The 14,532-nt window shown below is 51.9% G+C and overlaps 1 protein-coding gene across 45 annotated transcripts in view; it reads right to left on the minus strand.

Annotated features, from left to right (window-relative positions):
- The window catches only part of LOC108138629, a 131,252-nt gene that overhangs the window by 41,491 nt on the left and 75,229 nt on the right, over nt 1–14,532 (minus strand). For 17 of the 45 annotated variants that reach the window (XM_041710191.1, XM_041710190.1, XM_041710209.1 and 14 more), the window contains 21 exons: nt 14,080–14,223; nt 13,929–14,006; nt 13,170–13,799; nt 12,584–12,808; nt 12,289–12,471; nt 11,551–12,036; nt 9,014–11,446; nt 8,323–8,940; nt 7,945–8,265; nt 7,331–7,654; nt 6,562–6,879; nt 6,163–6,498; nt 5,769–6,095; nt 5,217–5,534; nt 4,460–4,789; nt 4,067–4,390; nt 3,250–3,879; nt 2,850–3,188; nt 2,474–2,782; nt 1,771–2,097; nt 95–1,690 (listed from right to left, as the gene is read on the minus strand). In XM_041710191.1, the coding sequence (XP_041566125.1) occupies nt 95–1,690; nt 1,771–2,097; nt 2,474–2,782; nt 2,850–3,188; nt 3,250–3,879; nt 4,067–4,390; nt 4,460–4,789; nt 5,217–5,534; nt 5,769–6,095; nt 6,163–6,498; nt 6,562–6,879; nt 7,331–7,654; nt 7,945–8,265; nt 8,323–8,940; nt 9,014–11,446; nt 11,551–12,036; nt 12,289–12,471; nt 12,584–12,808; nt 13,170–13,799; nt 13,929–14,006; nt 14,080–14,223 (10,596 nt within the window). The remainder of the gene's footprint in view (nt 1–94; nt 1,691–1,770; nt 2,098–2,473; nt 2,783–2,849; nt 3,189–3,249; nt 3,880–4,066; nt 4,391–4,459; nt 4,790–5,216; nt 5,535–5,768; nt 6,096–6,162; nt 6,499–6,561; nt 6,880–7,330; nt 7,655–7,944; nt 8,266–8,322; nt 8,941–9,013; nt 11,447–11,550; nt 12,037–12,288; nt 12,472–12,583; nt 12,809–13,169; nt 13,800–13,928; nt 14,007–14,079; nt 14,224–14,532) is intronic. The other 28 variants (XM_017260965.2, XM_017260959.2, XM_017260960.2 and 25 more) reach the window with 15 other exon arrangements.

Genomic DNA, 14,532 nt, shown 5'->3' on the forward strand with positions numbered 1-14,532 from the left:
GCTATGTTATTTCTATTCAGTTGTAATAAATTAGAAGTAGGGTTTAAAATTAAATTATATTCAATTTAAGAACAAACATTTCAAAACAACTTACCAACTTTAGTGCACTCGACAAACGGATCTCCGGTCATAGTACGTGGACATGTGCAAATCGGGCTATGGTTCTTGGTGGTGCAGATGGCTCTGATGCCGCAGGTGTGCAGACATGGATCCACGCACTTCTTGTTCACACAGGCTCTTTCCGGAGCACACTCGGCGCTGACCACGCACTCGGGTTTGCAGTTGGGCGGCTGGTTAATGAATCCTGCCTGGCAGGAGCACACAGCCTGGTTGTTCATAGCACGGCAGTTGCTGTTGGGTCCGCAGGGGGACGGATTACATGGGTTCAGAGGAGGTCGCGGGGTAACCGGCACTGGCTTGCAGCTGAAGAACGGATCCCCGGTGTATCCCGGCGGGCAGTCGCAAGTGGGCACGTGTTTGTCCACTGTGCAAATGGCATAGTCTCCGCAGATGTTGTTGCACGGATCAACGCACTTGAATCGAGAGCAGGCTTGTACAGCGGAGCATTCGTCGTTATTCTCGCACTCTCGACGGCATCCTCGCTGGGCATCATACGGATTACCCTCGAACCCGTCGTGGCAGTAACAAGCGCCAGCTCCGTTCCTCTCCCGACACTCGGCATGTGGGCCGCAGGGTGATGGTTCGCAGGGAGAGCCAGGTGACTCAGTTGGCGTCACAGCCGGGATCAGCTGGCAGCCGAAGAGTGGCTCACCCTCATAGCCATCGGCGCAGGAGCACACAGCATTGTGCTGCACCACCTGGCAGATGGCGTTGCTGCCACACGAGCCGGGACATGGGTCGACACATCTCTCCTGCTGGCAGGACAGATGGTTCTGGCACTCGTCGTTGTTCGTACATTCCGGTCGGCAATTGGGCGGACGTCCAATGAAGCTTGTCTGGCAGGAGCAAGCGGCCTGCTTGCCAATCTCTCGGCAATTCGAGTTGGGTCCACATGGCGACGGCACACACGGGTTGTCGTCCACTTCCTTCACGGTCGGAGTGGGCTCACAGCCCGAGATGGGATCTCCGGTCATTCCCGCTTGGCAGGTACAAATGGGATTGTGGTTCACCACCTGGCACCTGGCATTATTACCGCACGATCCGCGGCACGGATCCTCGCACTTCTGATTGATGCAAGCCCTGTTCTGGGGGCACTCCGAACTGACCACGCACTCCGGTTTGCAGCTGGGCGGAGCTCCAATGTAGCCCTCCAGGCAGCTGCACACCGCATGGCTGTTGGTGTCCAAACACTGGCTGTAGGGTCCGCAGGGTGACGGCTTACATGGGTTATCCGGACGTCTGGTGACCACCTCGATCAGCGAGCACGACCGATGCGGATCGCCGGTATAGCCTTCGAAACAGTTGCAATTGGGTCCGTGATTCAAGACCCTACACTCGGCGTTGATGCCGCAGGCTCCTGGACATGGATCCTGGCACTTGTTGTTGATGCAGGCACGCGACCGATCGCAATCGTCATTCTGGACACATTCCGGCCGGCAGCCACTGTACGGATCTCCAAAGTATTCCGGCAGGCAGGCGCAGGAGCCAGCTCCATTGCGCTCCCGACAGATAGCATTGGCTCCGCAGGGGCTAGGATTGCAGGGATTTCTTGGTTCGTCAATGACAGCAACTGGAGGAGAAATGGGAAAATCGGATATATGCGTTAGCGGGACAGATTCGTTGACTGATTAGCATGCAAGGGTATATTACTTTGCTGCACAATCGCACAGCCGGAGAAGGGATCTCCGGTGTAACCAGGCACACACTCGCATGTCGGTCGGTGCTTGATGACCGTGCACACGGAGTGCAGGCCACAGGCGCCGATGCATGGATTCGAGCAGCGCTGGTTGACACAGGCCAGATTGGCCGGACAGTCGGCACTACTGAGGCACTCGGGCCGGCAGTTGGGCGGACGTCCCAGATAGTCGGGCAGACAGGAGCATGCAGGCGAACCGCGGACATCGAGGCATTTCGAGTTGGGTCCGCACGGTGAGGGGATGCAGGGATTACCGGACTTTTCGGCGGGTGTGGGCTCCACTACACATGCCATTCATTTAGCCATGCCAGATAGTTGAAGTAGGTTCATAGCACATTTAGACAAACATTTACATAGGTTCATAGGATAGTACAGTTGGATAGTGGTTTACAAAGTGTACATAAAATAAATAAACATAAATAGAGAATAGAAAATCAAACATTAAATAGTGTATATACATGCAGGAGGTAGGAACCTAGGGTGAAGTGGCAAGCCAACTGGGGGAATACCGTGCTGTTGGGGTTTAAGGACATTATTTAGAAGTCACTACATTTATGAGATGTAACAATTTACGATTTGTTTTTCTTGGCCTAGAATATTATTCTGATTCGACCCGTTTGGCTTGCCCTCCACATTCAAAGAGTAAATCATGCTTACACAATATCTTTGTGCATCGGTTGAAGGGATCTCCGGTAAAACCTGGGGCACAGGAGCATGCGGGATAGTGGTTAATGACCTGGCAGCGGGCCTCAATGCCGCAAGTGCCCGGACACGGGTCCACACACTTTTGATTCTGACAGTTGAGATCTTGGGCGCAATCCGAGCTAATGATGCACTCGGGTCGGCAGTTGGGTGCTGAGCCAACGAAGCCCTGTAGGCAGGAGCACACGGCATGACCGTTGACCTCGCGACATTGGCTGTAGGCGCCGCAGGGCGAGGGTCTACAGGGGTTCTCATCCCGTTCGGCTGGGAAAGTGTAAGGAGGGGATCAGTTGGATTGTGTTTCTTGGCCGGGGGTTAGTGGTGAACCTACGTGGTGGAGGCAACTGGGGAATTTCACGGCACGCGCTCGACGGATTTCCAGTGTAACCGGCCAGACAAGAGCAGCTGGGCAGATGATTGGTAACGCGACACTGGGCATTCAAGCCACAAACACCTGGACATGGGTCCACGCATTTCTGGTTGACACACGACTTGTCGCGCGAACAATCACTGTTCACCACGCACTCCGGACGACAGCCACTGTACGGATCACCGAAGTACTCCGGCAAACACGTACAGGAGCCGGCTCCGTTGCGCTCACGGCACTCGGCATTCGGGCCACACGGCGAGGGTTGGCAGGGAGTCAGGCGTTCATCGGGTACGGTGGGAGCTGAAGGGTCACAAAGCAGATTAGGACTTGTTCTTAGGAACTGTAAGCCATTGCTTCTTACGTTGCGGATTGCAGCCGGCGAAGGGATCACCAGTGAAACCATTGTCGCAAGAGCAGACGGGCGAGTGATTCACCACACTGCAGTAGGCATTGAAGCCGCACGATCCCGGACAGGGATCCTGACAGCGCTCATTGACACATGCCAAGGTGGCAGGACACTCGGTGTTGAGTGTGCACTCTGGCCGACAGTTGGGAGCCCTGCCCACGAAATTCGGCAGGCAGGAGCACACACCCGTCTCACCCACGACACGGCACTGGGAATTGCGTCCGCAGGGACTGGGCACGCAGGGATTCTCATTGGACTTGGGCTGCTCCGGTTCCTCCTGCCACGGTGCACAGCGCACGAAAGGATCGCCGCTGTAGCCGGCTGGGCAGGAGCAGATCGGGTTGTGGTTGGTCACCTTACAGAGGGCCTCGTTGCCACAGGTGCCCGGACATGGGTCCACACAGCGCTGATTGGCACACGCCCTGTCCTGAGCACATTCGGAACTAACCGAGCACTCCGGACGACAGGCGGGCGGAGTGCCAATGTAGTTCGTAACGCAGGAGCAGACCGCATGTCCATTCACCTCGCGGCACTGGCTGTAAGGACCGCATGGCGAAGGACGACACGGTTCAACAGGTGCGGTCACTAAAAGTCAGGGTGATCGTTATAAGAGCTATCCGGAAAATTGGGATTACTATAGAGTGGGTCGATTTTTAGGGACTCGACTGAAAGCGCAAGAAATTCTCTGGATCACTTCAACGATTCTATCTTTGATAACTAATGACATCGTTTCCGTAAGCCTCGACCCATCCTATGTGAAATAATATCCTACATCTAGGTATCTCCCGGCAGTATTGAGAGGGATTGCCAGTGAATCCGGATGGGCAACTACAGCTGGGTGCGTGGTTGATCACATGACACTCGGCGGACACGCCACAGACACCCGGGCAGGGATCGCGGCATTTGTTGTTGAGGCAGGCGCGATTCTTCGAGCAGTCACTATTCAGCACGCACTCTGGACGGCACTCGGTGTACGGATCTCCATTGTACTCCGGCAAGCAGGTGCAGGAACCTACGCCATTGCGCTCCTTGCAAACCGCATTGGCGCCGCAGGGACTCGGGTTGCAGGGCTGTGCCACCTCTGGCGGGACATTAACTAAGGGTGGGGGTGGGAAGGTCAACGGTTTAGTAACTAAGTGGAAAGCAGGTCTGCCAAATCCCTTACTCTTCGGACTACACTCTGAGAATGGGTCCCCTGCATAGCCCTCAATGCAGCGGCAAATGGGTCTATGATTATTTACAAGGCAAGTGGTCTGGATGCCGCAGGTACCGACACACGGATCCCGGCAGCGCAGATTGATGCAGGCCAAATTGCCGGGGCACTCGGAGTCCGAGGTGCACTCCGGCCGGCAGTTCGGCGCCCTACCCACGTAATGCTCCAAGCATGAGCAGACAGCCTGCTCATTGGCAGCCGACACCCGGCACTGAGAGTTGGGCCCACATGGCGTGGGCACACACGGATCGATGCGATCATGGGTGATGGGCGGCCGCTCTACTTTCACCATTTGTACCCATCACACGACACCAAGTACGATAAACATCATGCACCAAAATAAGCCATACATAGTGTACATATAAAGGAAATAAACATAATGGGTAAAGATATATATAGAAGATGCGAATAATGTGGTCAAGCAGGGTATGAGATGATGATAGAGGTCTTATAGCTCTCTTTCGGATTATGAAATGAATTTCGGTGAATGTTTGCTTTAAATACCCCTGCAGGATCTAGATCTATTTAAATGATGGAGTGTGCTTAAAATGTACTTGATTAGAAGAGTCTAATCATGACTGCTTCTTAAAGGTTTTTCGCATCAAAAGTTGAGACATTATTTTCATGGGATCAAATCTATCTCTGCAGGGGAATTTAAATCTCCGGCTGGCCGAAGCTAAGCTTCCTTCGACTCCTTGTCGATGCTTACTCTCTTGCGGGAAGCAGCGCACGAACGGATCACCGCTGAAGCCGGGACTGCAGGAGCAGATGGGGTTGTGGTTGACCACGCGGCAGAGTGCGTTGTTGCCGCAGGTGCCTGGACAGGGATCCTTGCAGCGCTCGTTGATGCACGACTTGTCCTGTGCGCACTCCGAGCTGCTCATGCACTCGGGCCGGCAGTTGGGAGGGGAACCGATATGGTTGGGCACACAGGAGCAGACTGCGTGGTCATTAACAGGACGACAAATGCTGTAGAGGCCGCAGGGCGATGGTTGACAAGGGTTTTCGGGCACTATGGGGTCGGGATCTACAGACGTGGTAAAGGCAACCATTAATAGCTAATCCTAGCTAAAGACCTAACTTGCAGTGAAGGAAAGGATACCAAGGTAGAAGAGAAGACAAGGGGTAGCGTCAAAGGTTTCAATATTTTCGAATTCTACATAGAGCGTTAATAATCTCAGAAAGTAACTTAGATTTCTACTTCTGACTAACTACCCAGGTACTTGCCATCACTGCTAGTGCGATTGGAACGAGATCTTACAACGCGGAGTCTCGGGTACGAGATGGCAACCAACGATGGGGTTACCCGTGTAACCAGGTACGCACTCGCAGTTGGGGGCGTGGTTAAAAACGGCGCATTGGGCGCTGTGTCCGCACATTCCCGGACATGGATCCACGCACTTCTGGTTGACACAGGCTCGCGACCTGGGACAGTCCGAATTGATGACACACTCGGGGCGGCACTCGACATACGGATCGCCAAAGTATTCCGGCAGACACTTGCAGGCGGCTGCCTGATTTCGCTCCTCGCACAGTGCATTCAAACCGCACGGACTTGGGCGACAGGGTTGGATCACTTCAATGGGGGCTGTTAAGACGGGTCAAACAAGGGATTTGAGTATCTAACCGTAAAGGGAACCATCGCAAGAACCTACTCTCTATGATCTTGTAGCAGCCGGAGAACGGATCGCCGGAGAAACCAGGTTCGCACATACAAACCGGTGTATGCAGACTGACATGGCAGAGGGCATTATTTCCACACGATCCGATGCAGGGATCGGCACAACGAGCATTGACGCAGGCCATTCTGGCCGGACACTCGGAATTGATGCTGCACTCTGGTCGACAACCCGGTGGTCGTCCTATATAATTGGTTACGCAGGAGCAGACGGCTCCACTGCTCGAAACTTGACACTGGGAGTTGGGTCCACATGGTGACGGTACACAGGGATTGGGCGGAACAATGGGATCGGCTGGGATTGGTGGTGGTTCTACAAGTATGATACTTTCAGTTGGAAACATTCCAAGGGGAGACAAACCGATAGGGAACCTACTTCTTTCAGGCACGCACTGGTGGAACGGATCCCCGGTGTACCCATCGTAGCAACTGCAGATTGGCGAGTGATTGGTGCAGCGACAACGGGCGTTGAAGCCACATGTTCCGGGGCAGGGATCTTTGCAACGTTGGTTTATGCAGGCCCTATCTGAAGGACACTCGGCACTGGTCATGCACTCTGGCTTGCAGTTGGGTGGAGCGCCCATGTAGTCTGGCAGGCAGGCACACACGGGTCGGTCCCCAACCACATGACAAGTACTGAAGAGGCCACAAGGCGAGGGTCTACAAGGGTCTTTGGGCAGGGGCAGGTACATATCTAAATGTGGGGAAGGTCAATGTAGTTAGATCCAAACTTTTGGTCTAAAAGGTGTTAAAAAGGGTGGGTCGATATGTTTCGAAGAACCTTGTCTAAGAATGTTTCTTTTTTGAATAAATTATTTCAATTTAAAGCAGGGTTGCTCTCGATTATGTACAAAGTGTAGGGAAATGCTGGTCACTCGGCGCTATACAACAACAATTACGTTAAGCTTTTTGCCATTGCTTATCCGAATTAAATTTGTTCTTGTCTTTTCCTCGACTCTACAGCGACTTTCACTACAAGTGTGCTTGTGTGTTTCTTTTAACTGTGTTGGTAAATGCAATGCCATACGACTGTTTTGAGCAGCCCTGATTTAAAGAATTTTCATCGACTTTAAAGAAATCTGACTGATATTTGAACTACAATTTTTCTTCTATTCAAGTCGACCCACCCCAGGACAGAGTCATACTTGAGGGCCTTTCGACGCAAGCGCGGAGTGGATTGCCGGTAAAACCGGGCTCACAACTGCACACGGGCTGATGGTGGGCAACCCGACAGATGGCATTGAATCCACAGGCATTGGCACAAGGATCGCGGCACTTCATGTTAATACAGGCCCGGCTGCCGGGACAATCGCTATTCTGCACGCACTCCGGGCGGCAGTTGATGTACGGATCACCGAAGTAGTTCTGGATGCACGAGCAGGAGCCGGCTCCATTGCGCACGCGACAAATGGCATTGGCACCACATGGCGATGGGTAGCATGGGTCGGATGGTGGATCTGGCACCACGACTGTCATGGTCATGAAAATAGCAAGCAGGCATTGCGGATGCATACAGAGAAATGTACAAACAAAGTAGGCTTAAGACTAAATAATAACACTAAAAGTAATAATACAAAGATAGATACATAGATGAAGGCAGTAATATGTACACAATACGAGGAACATGCATAAGATGTACACCACAATACCAATACTTCTAGAGCACCACTGAAAGGAACATTTAACATTAAGGGCGCGTCTCGAGCACAGATCCGTGCTCTTGGAAAGGATAGCAAATAGTCTGAAGGTATGTACTCACTCTTACGCATTCTGCAGGCGGTGTACGGATCACCTTCGAAGCTCTCAATGCAACTGCACTTGGGTTGGTGGTGCTGAGTGGAGCAGACGGCATTAAAGCCGCATATGCCGATGCAAGGATCCTCGCATCGCTGACGTATGCACGCCCGATTCGAAGGACAATCCTGGTTAATCACACATTCCGGTCGGCAGTTGGGCGGGGCCCCGAACATTCCAGGGGCACAAGAGCACTCCGCTCTGCTGTTCACATTGCGACAAATGGAGTTGGAGCCACATGGGCTGGGCAGACAGGGATCCACATTGCGTGTCGGTTCTGGTGCTGCTGAGAGAATTTAATAATAAATTTCGATTCAAAAATGTTAAGAATCTTTCTACTTACGTTTTGGAACACATTGCTCAAACGGATCGCCAACATAATTGGCTGGACAGGAGCAGATGGGGTTGTGGTTGCTCACTTGACATTTGGCATTGAATCCGCAGGTCTCGGCACATGGATCCGTACACTTTTGGTTGATGCAAGCCTGATTCTGGGCACACTCCGAGCTGACCACACATTCGGGTCTGCACTGAGGCGGAGCTCCAAAGTATCCAACCTGGCAACTGCACGTGGGATGTCCCTCGACGGTTCGACAGATGCTATTGGGTCCACATGGATTTGGCTCACACACGCTCACGGGTCTCACAATCGGCACGCGCTTGCATCCTTCGAAGGGATTACCCTCAAATCCTCGGCTACAACTGCAAGAGGGCAAGTGGTTAACCACCGCGCACTCGACGTTTGGTCCACAGGCAGCAGTGCAGGGATCGCGACAGTGCTGCTTGATGCAGGCCAGCGATGAAGGACACTCCGCGCTGTAGATACATTCCGGACGACATCCGGTGCTGTAGGGATCGCCATTGTAGGGCTCAATGCAGCTACAGCGAGCGGCGTTATTGTGAGGCGTGCACACAGCATTCTCAGCACATGGATTGGGGTAGCACGGATCGATGTGGTCTCCTGGATTGGATAAAAAAAAAGGTTGGATTTGGATTATATCACCTTATATTGGAATTAACACCAGACTACTCACTGTCTGTAATTTTCTTGGAGCAGCCAATGAAGGCATCTCCCTCGTAGTCCTCGTCGCAGCTGCAGTGGGCTGAGTGGGCGATGACCGTACAACGGGCATTGTGTCCACATATGTTGGCACACGGATTCTGGCACTTCTCCTGGATGCAGGCCTTGTCCGTCGGACACTCGCTGCTCAGCGTGCACTCCGGCCGGCAAAACGGCGGACTGCCAATGTAGTTGGCCACGCACGAACAGACAGGTCGGTTTTGTTTGATCTGGCATATGGAGTTGGGTCCGCAAGGGGATGGCACGCATGGGTTCTTTGGCACAGCGATGTCGCGACCTGGATCCTGAATAGGTGAGCAGGCCACGAATGGATCACCCTCGAAGTTTTGCTCACAGGAACAGATCGGGTTGTGGTTGAGCACTTCGCAGCGGGCTCCACCTCCACAGATACCCGGGCAGGGATCGGCGCACCTCTGATTCAGACAGGCCTGGTTAGGAGCACACTCCGAGCTGACCACGCACTCAGGCTGGCAGACTGGTGGGGCTCCCTTGAAGTTCGGCAGGCAGGAACAGGCTGCATAGCCATCTGGGGTGGTCTTGCAACGCGAATTCGGTCCACAGGGCGATGGTTCACATGGATTTGGTCGCACTGGAGGTGGCAGGTAGAAGGGGTTACAGGCAATGGCTGCATCTCCACTGTATCCCTCGGCACAGATGCAAACTGGGGCATGGTTAACCACGCGGCATACGGCATTGATGCCACACACTCCGGCACAAGCCTCCACGCACTTGGAGTTCAGGCAGGCCTTCTCCGCAGGGCAGTCACTATTCAGGACGCACTCTGGCCGACAGCCGATATGCGGGTCTCCAAAGTAACCCTTACGGCACACGCAGGCCAATCCACTGTGCTGACGCTTGCACTCCGCATTGGCACCGCAATGGAGCTTGGCGCAGCTTGGTTGTGGTGGTGGCTCAATCACCGACAGGGTCGTACACTGTTCGTACGGGTTTCCAAAGAGTCCCGTGGGACAAGCGCAGACAGGGTTATGCTCGTAAACATTACACACTGCATTCCGTCCGCAGGATCCGGGGCAGGGATCCTGACAGCGTTGTCCCAAACAGGCGCGATCGAACGGACAGTCAGAGTTGGCCACACACTCCGGTCGACAGCGGGGGTTCTGTTGGGCATTGGGTCCGAAGCAGGGATCGCAAAGGGCAACTCCATCGCCGAACACCGAGCAGACGTCATGGGGTCCACAGGGCGACGGGGCACACGGATCCCGCGACACGTTCTTTAGTACTCCAATGGCAACGCACTGTAAAAAGGCATCGCCAACAAATCCGTCCAAGCAAAGACATACTGGCGTGTGCTGGCGTACATTACAAATGGCATTTATGCCACATATGGCTCCGGCACAGGGATCCACGCACTTGTGGTTGATGCACGACAAGGTCTCACCGCAATCGGAGTTGATGTCGCACTCTGGCTGGCATCCCGACTGCGGATCACCCAAGTAACCTGGAATGCACGAGCAAACAGCACGGTTGTTCAACAGCTTACACTCGCTATTCCGGCCACACGGGCTGGGAACGCATGGATTCGTCTTGGGATGGTCCAGTGCATAGCAGCGAACTCCTGGGTTGCCAGTCAATCCAGAGTTACACGAGCAAACTGGGTGATGTTCCTCCACCCGGCAGTGGGCTCCTTGGCCACAGGCTCCAGGACAGGGATCGTAGCAGCGGTAGCCCATGCAGGCCTTGCTGTTCGGGCAATCGGCGTCCACTTGGCACTCGTACCCGTGGCAGCCGATCAGCGAAGTGGGATCACCGGACAAACCATCGGGACAAACGCAGGCGGTTTGTCCATCGCCGGCCACCACGCAGTTGGCATTCGGTCCGCAAGGATTGGGATCGCAGACGGTGCGACTCGGTTCACGGCATCCTTGGTAGGCATCTCCCACATATCCGGAGCGACAGTAGCACTCCTCGCGATTTCCAGCCACATAGCAGTCAGCATTTCGGCCACATGGTCCTGGCTGGCAGAGCTCAATGGTAACGGCTGGCTTGTCGCACAGCCTGAAAGGATTTCCAATCTTGTTGTCCGGACAGTAGCACACGGGCTGACGTGATGAATCGCAAATGGCTCCAGTTCCACAAGGGTTGGGGTCACATGGGTTAATGGGCTCCACACAGCCACGAATGGTGTTCGGACTCTCCACATAGTTGGGCAGACACGTGCATTTGGAGAAACCGTTGCTGAGTACGGAGCACTGGGTATTCGGACCGCAAGGCGAAGGATCGCAGGGATTCGAAGGTAACTCGCAAGGAATCGACGGCGGCTGACCCTCGTACTCTGGCAGGCAGAAGCAAATCGGGTTGCCATCCACGCGACGGCATCCGGAATTGGGACCACAGGGATTCGGTGAGCACTCATCTCCTTCCGGAACTAAGAAGGTTTCAAGATTAGGGAGTTAAATAAGTTACAATGTTTGTTTCCGGGAAAACAATGTGCTATACAGAAATGAAACCAAATATTAAGACAAAACTCACTGCAATTTTTAAATGGATTTCCGGTAAGTCCCTTGGGGCAGTAGCAGATGGGGTTACCATTGTCCAGCTCGCACAGGGCATTTAAGCCACATGGATTGGGATCGCATGGGTCTCGGGGCGGACTGCAGCCCACCTGAGGATTTCCGGTGTAGCCAGGAGGGCATTTGCACACCCCACGATGGTTGACCACATCGCAGAGGGCAAAGGCTCCACATTGACAGGGCGATGAGCACTTTCCGTTGATGCAGGCCTGATTGAAGTCGCACTCAGAATCGGAACGGCAACCTTGACTAGGCAGACATTGCACATAGGCGTTGCCCAGGAAACCGGGCAGGCAGCGACAATCAGTGCCGTGGTTCACAGGAATACACTCGGCATTCTCGCCACAGGAGTCCTCCTGGCAGGGATTAATGCAGCGCCGGTTAAGGCGATCGCAGAGTTTCGTCGGCGGGCAGTCCTCATTGTATTGGCAGACATGGGGACGTGCTGTGTTTTTTTGGTTAGGGTTACGGTGCGATTCGTTTGGATCGGTGGGTGTATTTATAATTTGTTGTTTGGTTTTAGAGTTGAATTGGTGTCGGGACGGTACAAGTTTTATACATGTGTCGAGGTGTACGGGGGTTTGTACAGTGTATGAAAGAGAAAGATTTTCGGAAATAAGACATTGTGACACATTAGCAGAGGATTTCTTGGAGGACAACATAGGTGCGCCATCGTGTTGATCAAGGGTATACTAACCTGGCTGGCAGCCAATAAATCCATTGCCCTGGAAGCCATCCGCACAGCTGCAATCAGCAGCATGGTTGCTGTTGATGCAAACAGCATTTGTGGCACAAGGATCATGGACATCGCATGGATGCTGGCAGAGCTGATTGATGCACGCTTCCGTGACTCCGCAGTCCGAATTGTCAGTGCATTCAACTGTAAGTTAATTCACATTTATTAATTAGTGTCCCGAGAAAGCGTGGTTAAAGAATTGGTAGTTCAGCCCATACATTAAATGAAGTTGTTGATTAATTGATTAGTATCTTACTTGAGGTTTGAGTGGTTACACATTTGACCATCGGATTGCCCTCATGACCCTGAGGACAGGTGCAAACCGGTCGATGACTCTTGGCCGTGCACTTGGCACTCGCGGCACAAATCTTTGCAAACTCGCACGGATCCTGGCACACCCCCATGTAACAGGCCTCGCTCTCAATGCAGTCGTTGTTAGATTGACAGGGCTCGGGTGTTTTCGGTGAACCCGGCGGCGCTACTTGTTATAAAGGATTTAGTGAGTTAAATAGTTAATACAATGATGGTGACTTTTTAATCAAATTAAACGAAAAATATGTACAGAGGCTATGCTAAGTATGTACACTTTTTTTTACAACAAAATTAGTTGGTAATGCCAGAAAACGAGCCCTATACATTTATAACATTTATGTACAACTAAACAGTATTAGTGCCACTTTGGGATTAAGAAAATAGCTGTTTTAGTATTTAACATTATAACAGTTAAATATGACCTTGGCATACTTTAACTGTAGCCCTTGGAAGTATTCAATCTGAATTTTGTATCATACTAACGGTACAATCCCAAAGTGGCGTGCTTGTATCATATAAAGTTAATATACCTTTCTTACGGCAATGCCCCAGCTTACAGTGCTCGTTAGGGGCACAGTTAGTATCTACTGTACATGGGTTAATTAATGAGATGTCAGTGGTGTTGCCCAGTGGAGCAATCATGGTGATGGTGCTGTAGACCTCCGTGGTGGTGCCCTCTGTGGTCGGCAATTCAATCGGCCATGCCGTCGTGGTGTCTGGAACTTCGTTGGAAGTGTCTAGCCTGGTGGTCTTCATTTTGGGCGTTGTAGTGGACCGCCTCTGACTGTCACTTATAATATCTTCGCCCCGCAACGTCGTCGTCTGGATCGGGGGCCTCGGAGTTGGTGTATCGGTGATGTTGTTCTCACCATCGCGGTAGCGCCTTGTAGCATCGGTGTGGGAGGTGGTGCTTTCTGTGTCTGGTTTTTGGTTCTTACTGGTCTGGTTAGTAGCGCTTGTGATTGTGCTCGATTCAGTGCTAGTGGAGGAAGTGGTAGTAGTGGTTGTGGTCGTAGTGGTGGTGGTGTTTCTTGTGGTGACCCTTGTGGTAGTCGGTGTCATTTTGACGCCTGTGTTTGGGTTAGCTGTTGTTCTTGGTTTCGTTGGTATCTTGGTAGTTGTGGAGTTCTTGGTAGTAATAGTTGTTATTGTTACATTAGCTAAGGAGAGAGATGTATTTACATGGGTAACGGGAGGTTAATTTATATTAGAATATGTACACAGTGTATTTACACTTAACACTAGGAGATTTAAGTTGATTAAGGAATAGAACTGCGAGTAGAACTTACCCTTTATACAAGCACCAGTTGTGGGATCACAGTTTGCGCCTGGTGGACAATGCTCGCAGCCAGGCGTGCGACCATGTTCTATATAGTTAAAATGTTTATCATTTGAGATCGGTCTTCCTTAGGATATTTTAATTTGAAAACTGGGACTCACCGGCTGAGCACAACGGCTGATGGTTAAGAACACGACAATCCTCATTACGGCTGCAGGGATTACTGTAGGTGCAAGGATCCACGCAAAGAGCATTAATGCACGCCTGCTGGGAGGGGCACTCATCACTCGATGCGCAACCGATTTCTGTTCGTGCGTTTAAGGCAGAGGACATTAATGCATTAGTTCGGATAGTTGGAACAGTTTTATCTTAGCCTTATTATAAGGTCGTTATAATTTAAATCATTCCTTTTATTTAGGTCAAGAATCCTGTTCGGTAGGTAGTTTTCTTTTTTAATTTTTTTCAATGCAGTTAGTACAACTTTTTCGTTTAATGTAAAATCCTTAATCTAACTTTTCAACTCCAGATTCAAGCAAACTAAATACTATGTAGCAGGAATTAGCATTAGTTATATATATTTTTGTTTTTGGCAGTTGCTTTAAACATCATATACA

This window comes from Drosophila elegans, unplaced genomic scaffold (genome assembly GCF_018152505.1).
Source record: "Drosophila elegans isolate 14027-0461.03 unplaced genomic scaffold, ASM1815250v1 contig_814, whole genome shotgun sequence".
In the NCBI taxonomy this organism is placed as follows: Eukaryota; Metazoa; Arthropoda; class Insecta; order Diptera; family Drosophilidae; genus Drosophila; species Drosophila elegans.